Source organism: Simochromis diagramma, unplaced genomic scaffold (assembly GCF_900408965.1).
Source record: "Simochromis diagramma unplaced genomic scaffold, fSimDia1.1 OVJJ01000302.1, whole genome shotgun sequence".
Taxonomy (NCBI): Eukaryota; Metazoa; Chordata; class Actinopteri; order Cichliformes; family Cichlidae; genus Simochromis; species Simochromis diagramma.
Window position 1 is genome coordinate 1,603,093 of NW_024386792.1, and position 13,600 is coordinate 1,616,692.

At 41.6% G+C, this 13,600-nt stretch overlaps 2 protein-coding genes across 2 annotated transcripts in view; both read right to left on the minus strand.

The window, feature by feature from the left end:
• Positions 1 to 14: 14 nt before the first annotated feature.
• Positions 15 to 9,586, minus strand: LOC120728686 (protocadherin-23-like). The gene is made up of 8 exons (XM_040023746.1): positions 9,285 to 9,586; positions 9,091 to 9,204; positions 8,304 to 8,515; positions 8,072 to 8,223; positions 6,488 to 6,618; positions 6,053 to 6,339; positions 5,569 to 5,710; positions 15 to 2,976 (listed from the first exon to the last, which is right to left on the minus strand). The coding sequence occupies exons 1-8, from the start codon at positions 9,556 to 9,558 to the stop codon at positions 380 to 382; spliced, it is 3,909 nt and encodes a 1,302-aa protein (XP_039879680.1). The 5' UTR covers positions 9,559 to 9,586; the 3' UTR covers positions 15 to 379.
• The window catches only part of LOC120728685 (protocadherin-23-like), a 19,055-nt gene continuing 14,968 nt past the window's right edge, over positions 9,514 to 13,600 (minus strand). The window contains exons 12-13 of the mRNA XM_040023745.1: positions 10,697 to 10,906; positions 9,514 to 10,146 (exon numbers count right to left, since the gene is read on the minus strand). Coding sequence (XP_039879679.1) covers positions 9,542 to 10,146; positions 10,697 to 10,906 — 815 coding nt within the window. The 3' untranslated portion in view covers positions 9,514 to 9,541. The remainder of the gene's footprint in view (positions 10,147 to 10,696; positions 10,907 to 13,600) is intronic.

The following is a 13,600-nucleotide window of genomic DNA, read 5'->3' on the forward strand; positions in this document are numbered from 1 at the left end:
ATACATGTTTACAATAAAACATTCGGTAATTAATTGCTGACTAGAACATCTGCTCTTTTTCAGACATGTACATAACAAGAATATAATGCAAGACAGGTTTCAGTCCGGGTTTTCCAGATATTAATTTAGTATTTTTACTGAAGTGAGTTACGATTTCGCCCGGAATGCAAACCACTACAATAACTTCAATAGGATATTATTGTGTTGTATTACTGTATCACCCCTTAAAACCCTACAAGTGGACAATGGGGCTATTATGGAAATGATACCAGGAATATATCTGAATATCAGCAAAATCACAACCAAACTGTGCAGTGTCTCCTAAAAAAACTTCAAAAGGTGAATCGTAAATGAAAGTGATGTCACTTAAAATTTTTGGCTATACCTGTATTTCTGCCTCTAAAAGGCTAGCAGTGAGGGGTCCTGATTCAAGTCTGATCCCCCCAACTCCAGTGTCTGAGACAACTGGTGAGGCACTGGGGGTCCTTATAGTGAGCGAAGACAGTGATGGGGAGAAATTAGGTGTCATAGCTGAAGGGGTAAGTCCAGTGTTCCTGGCTAAGGGGGAATAAGCATATTTCCGGTAAGAGGGTCGTCTGGCGATGCTTGGCACACGCCCTGGCTTTCGTGGAGGAACGGTCCTTATGCCCTGCTGTGCTACCCCTGTTATAAGAGGTGGTGGGTACATGAGACAACTCGATTCTGCTGCTAAGTCCTCACGGCCACCTTCAAGTTCCTCATCAGGGAGCATCCCAATATCAGTAAATACGGAGGCTAGAGTCTGGAAACGGGGTTCCCAGTCCAAAAGGTAGTCCCAGCAGTAGCTACCTTGCAACTCCTCGTCTAGAAACACCAGTGAGGAGAGAGAATCTGCAGAAGCCTGGGCTTCAGAAAGGGGGGCGAACCCTTTTATCCCCATGTTCTCCTTTAAATCTCTCATCCTGAGTATTCCAGGAAGTAGTCCCTCGCCTCCTCCTTCCTCTTTGAAGTGGTGGAGACTTTCTGTGCTGGCTATCCCTGAGACTAAACATTTATTGACTGATAAGATGTGCTCTGGTCCTACATCGATAGAACTGCATGAGATATTATCTCCTAGTAAGGCAGAGTCTGGGATCTCTGTGGACTTCTGGGCAGATTCGTTTCTTTTACGGCAGGGGTATTGGTTGATCCACTTGATCTCCTGGTCCTCGGCTGTCTCGCCTTCCGCTGAACCTCGCCCGCTCGAGTCTGATGGATTATATGGGTTTGAGATGTCCATTTTAGTCACCATGATGCTTGGGCGTGTAATGTCATGCAAAGACATGGAACTTTGTGTTTGGTTATTATGTCTCGTGAGCGAGCTTTGGCCATGGCTCAAGTGTGTAGCAATGGCAGCAGCCTTTCTGATGGCTGCATCTTTGAGCTTACATCTGAGAACCAAGCTCACAAAAATGATAAGCAGAAAGAGAAACATGATTAATGAAACAGTCAAACTGAGCATATGAGTATCCAGGGGGACTCCAGTTAGTGCTTCAGCTGAACTAGAGATATTGACAAAAACCAGGCAGGTTGTAGTCCTGGAGCCTGATCTGGGACTAGCTGCAGAAACAACCAGTTCTACCATGTCCTGGCTGCCTGCCCTATGATACACAGGACCAGAAACAAAGATAGCCCCAATTGTTCTGTTAATGGAGAAAAAAGGTGATGAATTCACAAGTGAGTACTCCACCACCCCGTCCACACCTCCATCATGGTCCATTGCCATCACGTAACCGACCGTATCACCAGGCTTGACGTTTTCTGGCAACAGAAAGTGATACTGCTTCTGGGTAAAGACCGGACTAAATTCATCCACTCCCTTGATATTTACTTGGACTCTCACTGTAGCAGCTTTGTCACCTTTATCTCTGGCTTCCACTATAAAACAGTACTCGCTTTCTCGTTCGTAGTCAAAGGTTTGTCTGGTGTGAATGTCGCCTGTCAGGGGATCGATGGCAAAGGCCTCCTTCCTCTCTGGGTTACCGCTGCCATAGTTCATGAAGCAGGAGGACATAACAGAGTAGGTGAGCTGCCCATAAGGGCCTAAGTCATTGTCAACAGCGTGAACAGAACATACATGGGTAAATGCAGGGAGGTTCTCCAGCACAGAACAGTTAACTGTAGGAAACATGAAATATGGGGTATTGTCATTCTCATCCAACACCGTGATGAAGACAATCGTAAATGCCACTTTATGGTTTTCAGATGATTTGCCACCATCCGATGCTCTGATGGTGAGGATGTATTTCGAGTCTTTTTCATAGTCGAGAGAGTTGTTGACTACTAAGAGGCCAGACTGAGGATCAAGCTTAACGTGACCTTTACTGTTCCCAGAAATTATATCATACCGCACAAGGCCATTGGTTCCGAGGTCGGGATCGTGGGCACTGACCTGGACCAGTTTGGTACCTAACTGGCTGTTTTCACTTACTTGTGCATGGTACTCTGTGCTGGAAAACACAGGGACATTGTCATTGCAGTCTGTTACAGTCACCATGACGATGGTAGAGCTGTTCAGTGGAGGCATTCCTCGATCAGAAACGCTCACTGTTAATGCATAGCTCTCAGTAGTTTCACGGTCTAAAGCGTTGCAAAGAACAAGCTTTCCAACATTTTTAATCTGATTCTCAATCTGAACCATTTTTACTTCCAGACAGAATCTTTTCTCCTCATTTCCCCCGGTGATGGTATAGTCCAAATAGCTATTTTCAGGGCTCCAGTCTTGGTCCTCTGCAGAAAGAGTCAGCAGGGTAGTGTCTATAGGCGTGTCCTCCGGGACAGTGAGTGTGTATATGCCCTGGTAAAACGAAGGTTCGTGGTCGTTGGTGTCCAAAATCAGCACGTCTATGGAGGTAACGGTGGAGTGCACAGGATCTCCTCCATCTCTTGCTTCAACTAGGAGATGGATCAGGTTGCTGTTTGTGATGGCCTTTAAGGGCTTGTTAGTAAAAATAGACCCTGCAAAATAGAATATATTCCCATCAGTTAATGAGTTTCTTTAAAGGACCAGTTGATATTGTTGTATTGATAATGGTTCTAACATTCATGACTGTTACTAAAGGCAGTAACAGTCACAAACAGGACTATTAGCATATAATCATAGGCTTAAAATAAAGGCTAAATTAATATAAAGGCTTTATTAACATCTTTGTTTTTCAACAAGGGGATATAACTTTTATCTTTTTACAAAACATGCAAAATATTGAAAAACTCTTCAACTCTTTGGAAGTTTAGTGCTTTGGTTTTGATTTGGCCTGCAGTCTTCCCAGCTATGATCATCTATAACAGAAATATATTGCTGCATCTAATAATGAGTTTTAATATATATATATTGGCAAGCACCGGAACAAAGATAAAACTTCAGGTAGTCGGTAAGGTGACTCAAAATGTTGTGGATCCGAATGTCTGAAACCACATGTAAAAACCGTAGTGTTTTCATGACCAACAAATCTGGTAATAATCAGATATTTTGACAACCCTTAAAACAGAACATAGTGAAACAAGAGCACTGAGAACACAACTCCACCGAAGGCCAGGGGCTAAACTAAAACTTAGATGTTTTTATTACAACATGCTGACGTCAGCCTGCTTTCATTACAATATGACGACATCAGCCTGTTACGGTGTCTTTGTGACATCACAAGGCGTTACATTGAAAACCTAAAAAGTAAGTTGTACAGCTCCCTCCATGCCCTTTCATACGATATATTACTCAAAATGGTTACTTGAAATTATTTTTCAAAGGTCAACTTTGATCTTTGGCGCTAACAACAAAGGTCAAATGTTTAGCCAACCAAGGCAGTCATGCCACCCGAGGTCTAATATGAGGTTGTGGAATTTGAAGACGATCTATAAAAAAATGTGGGTAAAATAAAGTTTTACTGACTTTAGTGTGACCATGAGTTGGAGCTGTTTTTGGTATCTACCCCTCCTCCTCTCGGTAGGGAGAACAATAGAATATTTTTGTAAAGCAAGATTTGTTAGACGAAAAGTAATCAGAAGATCACTACATCAAGCCCGACGGACAGAAAACTTCATCACAGATATAGAAATGACTAAATCAAGTGTAATCTGTAAAGCACCCATAGTGATTTCTAAACAAACTGTTCTTCTCTCAGCTTATGGTAGCAACCGAAATGTGTATACAAGAAAACAAAGACTAGAGATAATGACTCTGCCATGGAAGAAAAATCCACAGTGCAACATGCTGGTGGGAACTTTCAAGGGTTTTTTTGGTTATTTTGGAGTTGGTCACTTTCCCTGAATGGACTTCATCTGACCCAGGAGGAGCAGCACAACACCAGATGCTTCATTTTTCTTTGTGAAGATGGATTAACAGACTTAATGCAGCAGAATAATGATCCCAATGCACACTGGATATTTCAAGAAGCACTCGGAGACTAAGAAAGGTGAACAATCCTGATATGAAAAGAAGCTCTTTTTGAACAGTTCATGTTGAAATAATATATCAACAAGCTAAAGGGGGTCCACCAAATGCAAATAAATACATGGTTATATGGTCATTTAGACCAAAATATTCTTCACTGAATTCAAAGACCTGGCCTTCAGTTTAAGAAATATACAGTTGAAGGATTTGCTCCTCTTAAGATCAGTGTATTGTAACAATCTATCAATTTATTAAGGGTTAAATCAAAACTGCCGTGGTCATTAGACACAGCATTGCAACATTATTTCCATGTGCTGACTGGAAGGGCAATTTTCTTGGTGAAATGCAACAAAGTGTCTGTTCATCCAATTTATTATTCCACTTCAGTGCCACTTAAGGTTTTCTACAGGACGATTGCATTCACTCTGAGGCTCTACTCTAACAGAGACACACCGTACCACAGAAAGCACCATACTCTGCAACATTGCTGCAAATTTCCATTAGTGCATCTCACCACAAAACAGGGCAAATGCATTTCTCTGATATTAAATTTGGGGTTCAAACCTGGTAAAAGCCCGTAAATTACTCTTAAGTGAAAGAGAACTGGCCAGAACTGAGGGGAGCTGGTTTGGTTTCAGCTATGTAGGATTTATCTTCTTTCTTGGGTTTAGGGATTCTTAAAAGGGAGATAATAACACAGGCACGGCTCATCCAAAGCACTCTATCTTGCTGACTTCTAATCGGCTTTTTTTTGCTCTTGTCCAAGAACCTCACCAGCACAAGACTTCAAAAATATATTTCCACATTGCTAAAATGCTACTGGCAGAAGAAAAAGTCCAAGTATCATTTCCTGCTGTATCCTGAGCTGCTCCCAGTTAGGTTTTCAGTGTGCCGTTGGTTAAGGCATGCATGACTTTAACTGTGCAAGTAAAGATACCTTCAATGTAGAGAGCAACTCCTAAATATAGAAATCATACCACTAGACAGTCATAACGTTTGATATGAGTAGAGTATGAGTATAGAGTATAGTAACTCTGGTATACTTAGATACTGCATGTGCCATATACATGTGCGCATAGAGTATAGAGTAATCTTTTGCTGTCAGTGTTCATACATCATGTATGGGAGCACTTTCCCTTTTCATGAGTTGCACCGTTCCTTACCATCCTCTGGCTGGATGTAAAAGCCTTGCAGGGGAGATGAAAGCAGTCTGTAGTTGATCTTGCCATTGAGTTCAGAATCTCTGTCGGTAGCTGACACGGACACGACAAACGTGTCTGCTGAGACCAGCTCTGATAACTCCACCTCCAAGAGAAAAACAAAGAGCAAATCACATCTGCAGAAAGTTTTCTGAATCTACTGAAAGTTTTTACTCTTTACATATTCCACCTCCTTTTCTAACTTTCATTCAATTAGGCCACGGGCTTTTAGGAAAATGATCCAATCCAAACTTTGATGAGTTATTATATATGTGGTGCTGGTATATGGTATATAAGGTGCTGTCCAGAAGAGCGCAGGTCTCTGCTAGAGGGGGGAATATTTATTTTGTATCTATATATCTATATATATGGGGGAATATTTTGAGTACCACATAATTAAGATTATGAATGCTTTCAACCATCTGACTGAAAAATCTTGTATCTGCACCTGGTAGGAGTCCTGGGTGAACACTGGAGCGTTGTCATTGACATCGAGCACTTGAACTTTAACCTCTCCATTGGTCTGGTGAATTGAGTCAGATGCCCAGACCGTCAGAGTGTACTCTGTCTGCTCCTCATAGTCCAGGGCTCGAGTCAGGGTAATGACGCCAGTATACCGGTCGATAGCAAAGGGAATATTGGTGCTGCTGTTGTCTGAGAAGCTGTAGGTGATAGTCGAGCTCAGGTCAACGTCATTTGCAGTCACTTGGGTCACCATGTATCCTGCTGGCAGATCTAGGCAGAGAATAGCAGATTGTAGTTTAAACTACAATGAACTTGGATTTAAATCTTGTCCTACAAAAACTGTAAGTATTGACGTACTGAAGAGATTCTGCCATTCAAAGAAATGGAAGAGCAGTGCATTGACAGGAGTTAGGCTTACTCTCAGTTATAAGTACAGGATCCATGGGGGGAATGGCAGGGCTGTTGTCGTTGACATCTACCACTTGGACCCTAACGGTGGCGGTGCTGCTCAGTGGAGGATTCCCCCTGTCTGCTGCCTGTAGAACCAGCCTGTAATATAGATAGGTAGGAAATTAGCAAATAATACAACTGAGCTTTAGTCAAATTCTCAAATCCATTTTTCAGCTGAGCAGGCCTGTTGACTCAGAGTAAAACAGAGTTTCTTGGTTACACCCACAATCACAAAGATATAATCCTTTTTTATTGTAATCTGGAGGAGGAAAAGTTAGTCAAGTCTTATTCCTTTCTGCCTTTCAAAGAAATGGAAGACCAGTGCAGTGAAGAGGGTTAGGCTTACTGTCAGTTGTAACTACAGGCTCCATGGGTGGCTTAATTCAGATTTATTACGTTGTCTTGGCCCCTTCTTGTAAAAGAGACAAATCAGTACTTTGTAAAAAAAACCAAAAAAAAAAAAAAAAACCCCGCTGCTACCTTGAATCCTGAAAATCTTCACCTGTAGTCATGGTAGAAAAAAGTACGCCCTCTTTCAGTTCTAACATTTTACAAATAAAAATAAAATAAAAATAATCTGGTCCTTAGCAGGTCTTAAGATCAGATAAATACAACCTCAGATGAACAACAACATATTACACCATATCATTAGTTATTTATCAAAACTAAGCCAAACAGTGTGTGAAAAACCTCAGCACACTCCATCATTCAGTAGCTTGTAGCACCACCTTTGGCAGCAACAACCTGAACTAATCATTTTTGTATGACTTTATCAGCCTCTCACATGGTAGTGGAGGAAATTTGGCTCATTCTGCAATGTTTTTTCAGCTTATTGAGGTTTGAGGTACTTTGTTTGTGCACAGCTGTCTTAAGGTCCTGCCACAGCATTTCTATCAGTATGAGGTCTGGACTTTCACTGAGTCATTGCAACGCCTTCATTCTTTTCCCTTTTGCCTTTTGTTTTGTAGATTTGCTGCTGTGCTTGGGATCTATTTCCTGTTACATGACCCAATTTCAGACTTCACCTGTCAGGCACATGGCCTCATATTTGAGTCTAGATGACTTGGTATACGAGGTGCCCAGGTCCCAAATCATCACACCTCCACCACTGTGCTTGACTATTGCTAATATGCTGTGTGTGGTTTTCACCTAACAAGACATTTGATCTTATCTGTCCAGCAGACATTGTTCCAGAAGTTTTGCAGCTCAGGAGGCAGAGTGGGTGTAATATGCCCCGTTTTGTGATTTATCTGATATTGTATTTATCCGAGCTTAAGACCTGCTAAGAACCAGATCATTTTTATTATATCCTAATATGTAAAAGCTTAGAAATGAAAGAAGGTGTATCTTCTTTTCACCAGGACTGTAGGAAGATTGTAAAATGCCACCAAAATAATTGCTGTACTACGCCAGTTAAAATGCTTTAACATGTACAAAGAAGTGAAGTAGAAGAAACATGCAACTGTAGCTGATTCCATTTTGGAAGTAGAATCAATTTTATGTGTGCAATAAAGTTTTACTTAATATTTTTTATTGAGCAGTTTGAGCATACTTGTATGATGGAGTGATCTCGCGGTCCAGTAAAACATTGGTCGCAAGGATTCCTCGTACAGAGTCCAAAATGAAAGCTCCATTAAGGTTACCAGAGAGAATGGAGTATTCAATCTGGCCGTTCATGCCGCTGTCAGCATCGGAGGCAAACACCTGTTCAAAATATGAGAAGCGGTCAGTATTAGAGGGATCACTGCATGCATCTCACATCAACGTTAATACCGAAAGTTTACCTGCATAATGTAGGTATTGTGCACTTGGCCCTCCCAGACAGCTGTCCTGTAGCTGCTGTGTTCAAACTGTGGTGCGTTGTCATTGATGTCCACCAGAGTGATGGAGACCCTGCAGTGAGCTGTCTGCAGCCCACTGTCAGCCAGCACCACCAGCTGGATGTGGGGGTTCACCTCAAAGTCCAGAGAGTAATCCTTCTGCACTCGGATTTCACCTACATAAGACGGTAGCATGAAGGTAATAGCTGCACTCAAAAGGAAGTACAGCTCAGTTAATATCAAGCCAATAAGGTTTATTTTTAAAAACACAAATCATAGAAATCATAATCTTAATTGACATCTTACTTCACGCCCTTCTGTGAACAGGGCCTTTTCCTCTTTGGCCTCTTTTCACCAAATAATAGAAAAGTCATGGTAAAGTAGTGGAAAGAAAAACACAGCTTTCAATCTGACAACAAAGGTGTCGACAGAAGTACTTTTAGGTTCAAGTTTTTGTGGTGAACGTTCAGTCCAACATCAGTATGAGATTGTGTATTTGACTTGGTGTGTCTGCACGGTTACTTTATGTAGACGTGAGTCAAAAAAAGGAATTTGGGGGAAAATATGATAAAATCATACATGGTTTTGAAATATTTATGTATTAAAAAATGCAGAAGGACCAGAAAAGCTGATTTTTTTTGAAAAGGGGTAATTTAGGGATAATACAAAAAACTAACAGAAAACCTAAATTGCGGGATTAGACGGTTTTATTGGTTAAAAAGTTGTATTTAGAAATTAACATTTTAATTACCAGTGTGACGGTTAATGGAGAAAACCTGGTTCTCGTTGCCGCTAAATATGGTGTATGTTATTCTTTGTCTGCTGCTGCTTTGGTCGTTGGCCTCCACCTTTGCAATCCAAGTGCCTTTAGAAAGAAAAAGACCAAAACAATGACTGAGATGTTCAGTGGTATCGGTGAAAACAAGACAAACAGATAAAACGTACCAGCTCTGCTGTTCTCCTTGACACTGGCGTTGTAGACTTTGCTTGTGAACTGCAGTCCTTCGTGTTCTCCCTTCAGATGGATAAAAACCAGGCAGGTAGAGGTCAGAGCAGGATGTCCTCTGTCTGAAACTACAACTTGCAGCTTCCTCCCAGAAAAACCCGCTCTCACTCGTCTTCTCAGCGAAATCTCTCCAGTCTCTGTGTTGATGTCAAACAGATTCTCCTCGTCTGATAACGCATAATGTATTGTCCCATTCTCATCCCTGATCCCCATCTGCTGCTGTCACTGTGGTAACTATCTGGTTCGGCAGCGTCCTCATGGAAACCCACGCGTTGAAGGGAGTCTGCTCACAGACCGGCATGTTGTCGTTCACGTCCTCCACCTGTATGGTGACCAACGCCAAAGAGCTCAGCGGTCCCTGAGTGCACCCATCGGTAGCGACAGCTCTGAGGCTGTACTGAGCTCTGCTCTCTCGGTCCAGAGACCTGGTGGTGCGGATCGCTCCCGTGAAGGCGTCGATTAAAAAGGCCCCTTGGCTGTTATCATCTGTCAGGGAGTAGGTCACTTCCCCGTTAGACCCTTCGTCAGGATCCGACGCACTTACACGCAGGACTTCAGCTCCTGCGGGGAGGCCCTCGCTGATAGAGGCATGATAGCTCTTGCGGGTAAAAGAAGGGATGTTATCGTTCTGGTCCAGCAGCACCAGATGGAGCTGGGTGAAGGAGCTGAGTGGGGTGGGGCCATAGTCACGGGCCTGGATGTTGAGTGTGTAATTCTGCATTTCCTCCCGGTCAAGGACCTGTGTGGTGCTAATGGCTCCGGTGTGACTGTTGATGGTGAACCGACCTCTGTAGTCCTCACCTGCAGACAATCAGAGATGACATCAGTGGAAAGGAAATAAAGGATAATTCCACTTTAACTTTGGCCACTCGACTCAACAATGCACTTTTGATGTCTTGAAAGCAAGCAGTCAGACATTCATCCATTTAGAATTTTGCTTGCTTCGTTTATCTGAAGGTCAGACTAAATGTATGCTGCTAATGGTCTCTCCAAGCAGAAACATTATATGCACACAGCTCAATATTGAACCAAGAAGTTAGTAGATAAGCTGTGCTTGTCCCTTCACTACAGACAGTTTGTGCAAGTCTTTAACTGTTAAATAAATGATATGCTCTAAAATACTGGACTACCCACAAGTTACGCACCTACAAGAGCTGCTCAGACTGCATCAGCACTCAACTAACCTGCTCTGCAACTTTGCCTGAGCTGCCACTTTATGGGAGCCAATAATGGACTTGTTGCAACGGTGGCATTATTAAAGTAGTAGCCTTGAATTCACTGAATGACAGCATGAAGTACAGGTAAAACTTTCAAGTTGCTTGAAATACAAAACAAGGTCTGATCTTCTCACCAACTATGGAGTAGTGAATGGTGCCATTTTCTCCATGATCTGGGTCAGAGGCCTGGGCGGTGTGGATGACCCCAGGAGGAAGGTTTTCCGGGATGCTGATGCGGAAGGATGACTGCATAAACTCTGGGGGGTTGTCGTTGTCATCCAGCACAGAGCACATCACCGTCGTCGTGCTCGAAAGTGGCCGAGCGCTGCTGTCACGAGCCTGGACTGGAGATAGGAACAGAAAGGAAACGACACAGAGGCTTCCTCACCAGTTCTTTTTTAATTATTTACTAAAATATTCAAATGCTTGACACCCACAGGCTTTATAATAAGTACTGATGTTTTAAACAACAAGTGCCTAATACTATTAGCATGTTCTTTAGATCCTTTTTTCTGGTTTTTTTTGGCATGTTTTAAATAGCATCCAAATAGCACCAAAAGCAAAGTGTAGCTATTGTAAACCTGATGTCTTAATGTCTGAATGTCTCAGATATGTCACACGCTGTTATTTTAATAACTCATTCAACACTAGAGTATAATTTTAAAAAGCCATACTGTACACATTATATGTAACAATTTTACTCAGAATTCTTTCTTACAACACAGCAATGAGGCAATTATTGGCTGTGTGTCTGGACACTGTGTGGCCAGATTGGATGTTTAATAGCAGTAAAAACTCCAAAATCAGTCAACGGAAAATAATGAGACACAGCTTTTAACACATGCTGACAAGAATTTTTTTTTATTTCTTTCCAATTCATTTCAGTGTTTCCCAATAAGCCCTGTGAGATTTTGGCGTGGCTTCTAAATATTCAGGCCTTCCTGTTATTATATTTAATTACTGGGACTTTATTTTTAATTATACTGGCAACTGTACAAATATTATGGTAAAACATGTGAAAGCATTTCACCAAACGCTGGTGAATCTGTTGAACGTAATTACTGCACGCACCCATGTGAGAGCGAAAGCAAACTCTCGAAAAGACAGAAGGGTGTAGCGGTGCAGTCAGAAGAGGTTAGATATACTGTAGCTCAGCCCTTTAAAAGTCTTCTGTTTCCTTAACATAAATCAATCTGCTGAATGACGTTGCTTTAACGGAGAAAGTCGACCTTAAATTCTTTACGGCTTTGCCGGTGAAGCGTGACAAAGGAGAAGGTACAGAATGAAAGTATTTGTATAACCCTTCAGATGCAGGCTCTCACCCAATTATCATTGTGAGTGTGTGGCTAAGCAAGCAAGGTCGTGATATGAAAGGAATCAAATTCCTGTGTTTACACAGCTGTTGTCACATTAGCTGGGATGTCTTTGAAACCAGTTTTCCTCAGGACATCTTGATCATAGCCATTAGTGATGCAATAACAGGGCAGCTCAACACAAACATCACCTCCATACAGACTGCCTCATCAGCAGATTGTATCTTCTGCCTGACAGGCTGTAATTGAACAATTACAGAAATTTGCACTGACTTTAAGTACTGTGCAAAAGCCTTGAGCCACCCCTTATTTCTTTATATTTTGTGTCTTGAGCAATAGTTCTCCAGGTCTTTCTGGAGGTTTTTCAAAGTCTTTTTGCTAAACATTGGCTGCTTTTTCATTCTCAGTTTCATTTTCCCTTTGTTTCTAGCACCCTGCCACAAAAACACATCTCATCGTTGGTTATATCCACAAAAAATACCAAACATAACACATTTGACAGGAATAGTAATGTATTTTTGCACCAACAAGATGATTCTTAAAGACCTATTGGCTGAAAACTTAGTGTGCACCACGTTCATATAAAATCTGAGGAAACTGGAGGAAAAAAGAAGAAATGGCAAGAGTAAGAAACTATGTGCAGGAGATGAACAGAATCTAAAAGTCATGTCCTTAACAAATCGGAAAACAATCCAGCAAAGACCTGACAAAGCACCTGAGAGATGTATCTGTCCCTTCAGTTGATCCATCTGCTGTTCACTAAAGCTTCATCAGAAATGGTCTTATTGGCTTTCAAGAAGCCATTCTTAAAGAATAGAAACGGGAGAAAAGGTTGAAGTTACAGAAAAACTAGAATGAAAATCAGGTCTTATGGAGTGATATGAAAATGAATTTGAAATCTTTGGCTCAAATCATCTTAATATGTGGGGAAGAAGTCAGAACAGAGATCCAACACTGAGTGTCTACAGCCATCTGTAAAACACGGTGGAGCCTCAGTCATGGTCTGTGGCTGCATTCCAACCAGTTGTGGACGTAGAAATGTACCGTCAGGTATTGTTCAACTATGCAATATTATCTGAAAAGTATCTGATTGGCAGCAGCTTCAGTTTTCAGCTTGACAATGATACCAAACAGACTGCCAATGCAGTAAAAAACACACCATTAAACACCATCAGTCTTGGATTGGCCTCCCCAGAGCCCGGACCTCAACATTACTGGAGCAGTGTGGTATCATCTTGACAGAGAACTGAAAAAAAGGCAGCCAACATCCAAGGAAGAGCTCTAGATGTCCTTCAACAAGCCTGGAGAATTATTCCTGAAGACTACTTAAAGAAATAGAAGAAAACTTGTCTTGTTTACACGTTTCAACAAACCCCTTCCACCTATTTCCCAAGACTTTTGCCCAATGCTGTACGACTGACTGGTGCGTTTGTCACGACACTTGACAAACACAAGATTTCCTTTTACCACTGTTGTTGTATTAGATTGCTCTGATTTATTACAGAAAAAAATCCATTTTGGTGATGAGTTACTTAGTTTCTGAGCATAATTCTGATGTCTTCAGTGTTATCATTCTGGAAGTCATTAAACATGTGACTTTTACTGCATTGTTTTGCACAACTGCCGATTTTCCCTTGAGTTTGTTAACCCTGAACTTATAATTAAACTTTCTCATTTTTGTTAATAGATACGTGCTTTACTTCTGGCTTTTATTGTTGAAAACTG

Coding starts and splice junctions, on each gene's coding strand:
- LOC120728686 (XM_040023746.1), bottom strand. CDS start 9,558: ATGGGGATCAGGGATGAGAATGGGACAATACATTATGCGTTATCAGAC. Junction 8,516..9,090: donor CTCCATTAACCGTCACACTG/GTAATTAAAATG, acceptor CGTCTTATGTAG/GTGAAATCCGAGTGCAGAAG. Junction 6,340..6,487: donor TCCTGTACTTATAACTGAGA/GTAAGCCTAACT, acceptor TTCTCTGCCTAG/ATCTGCCAGCAGGATACATG.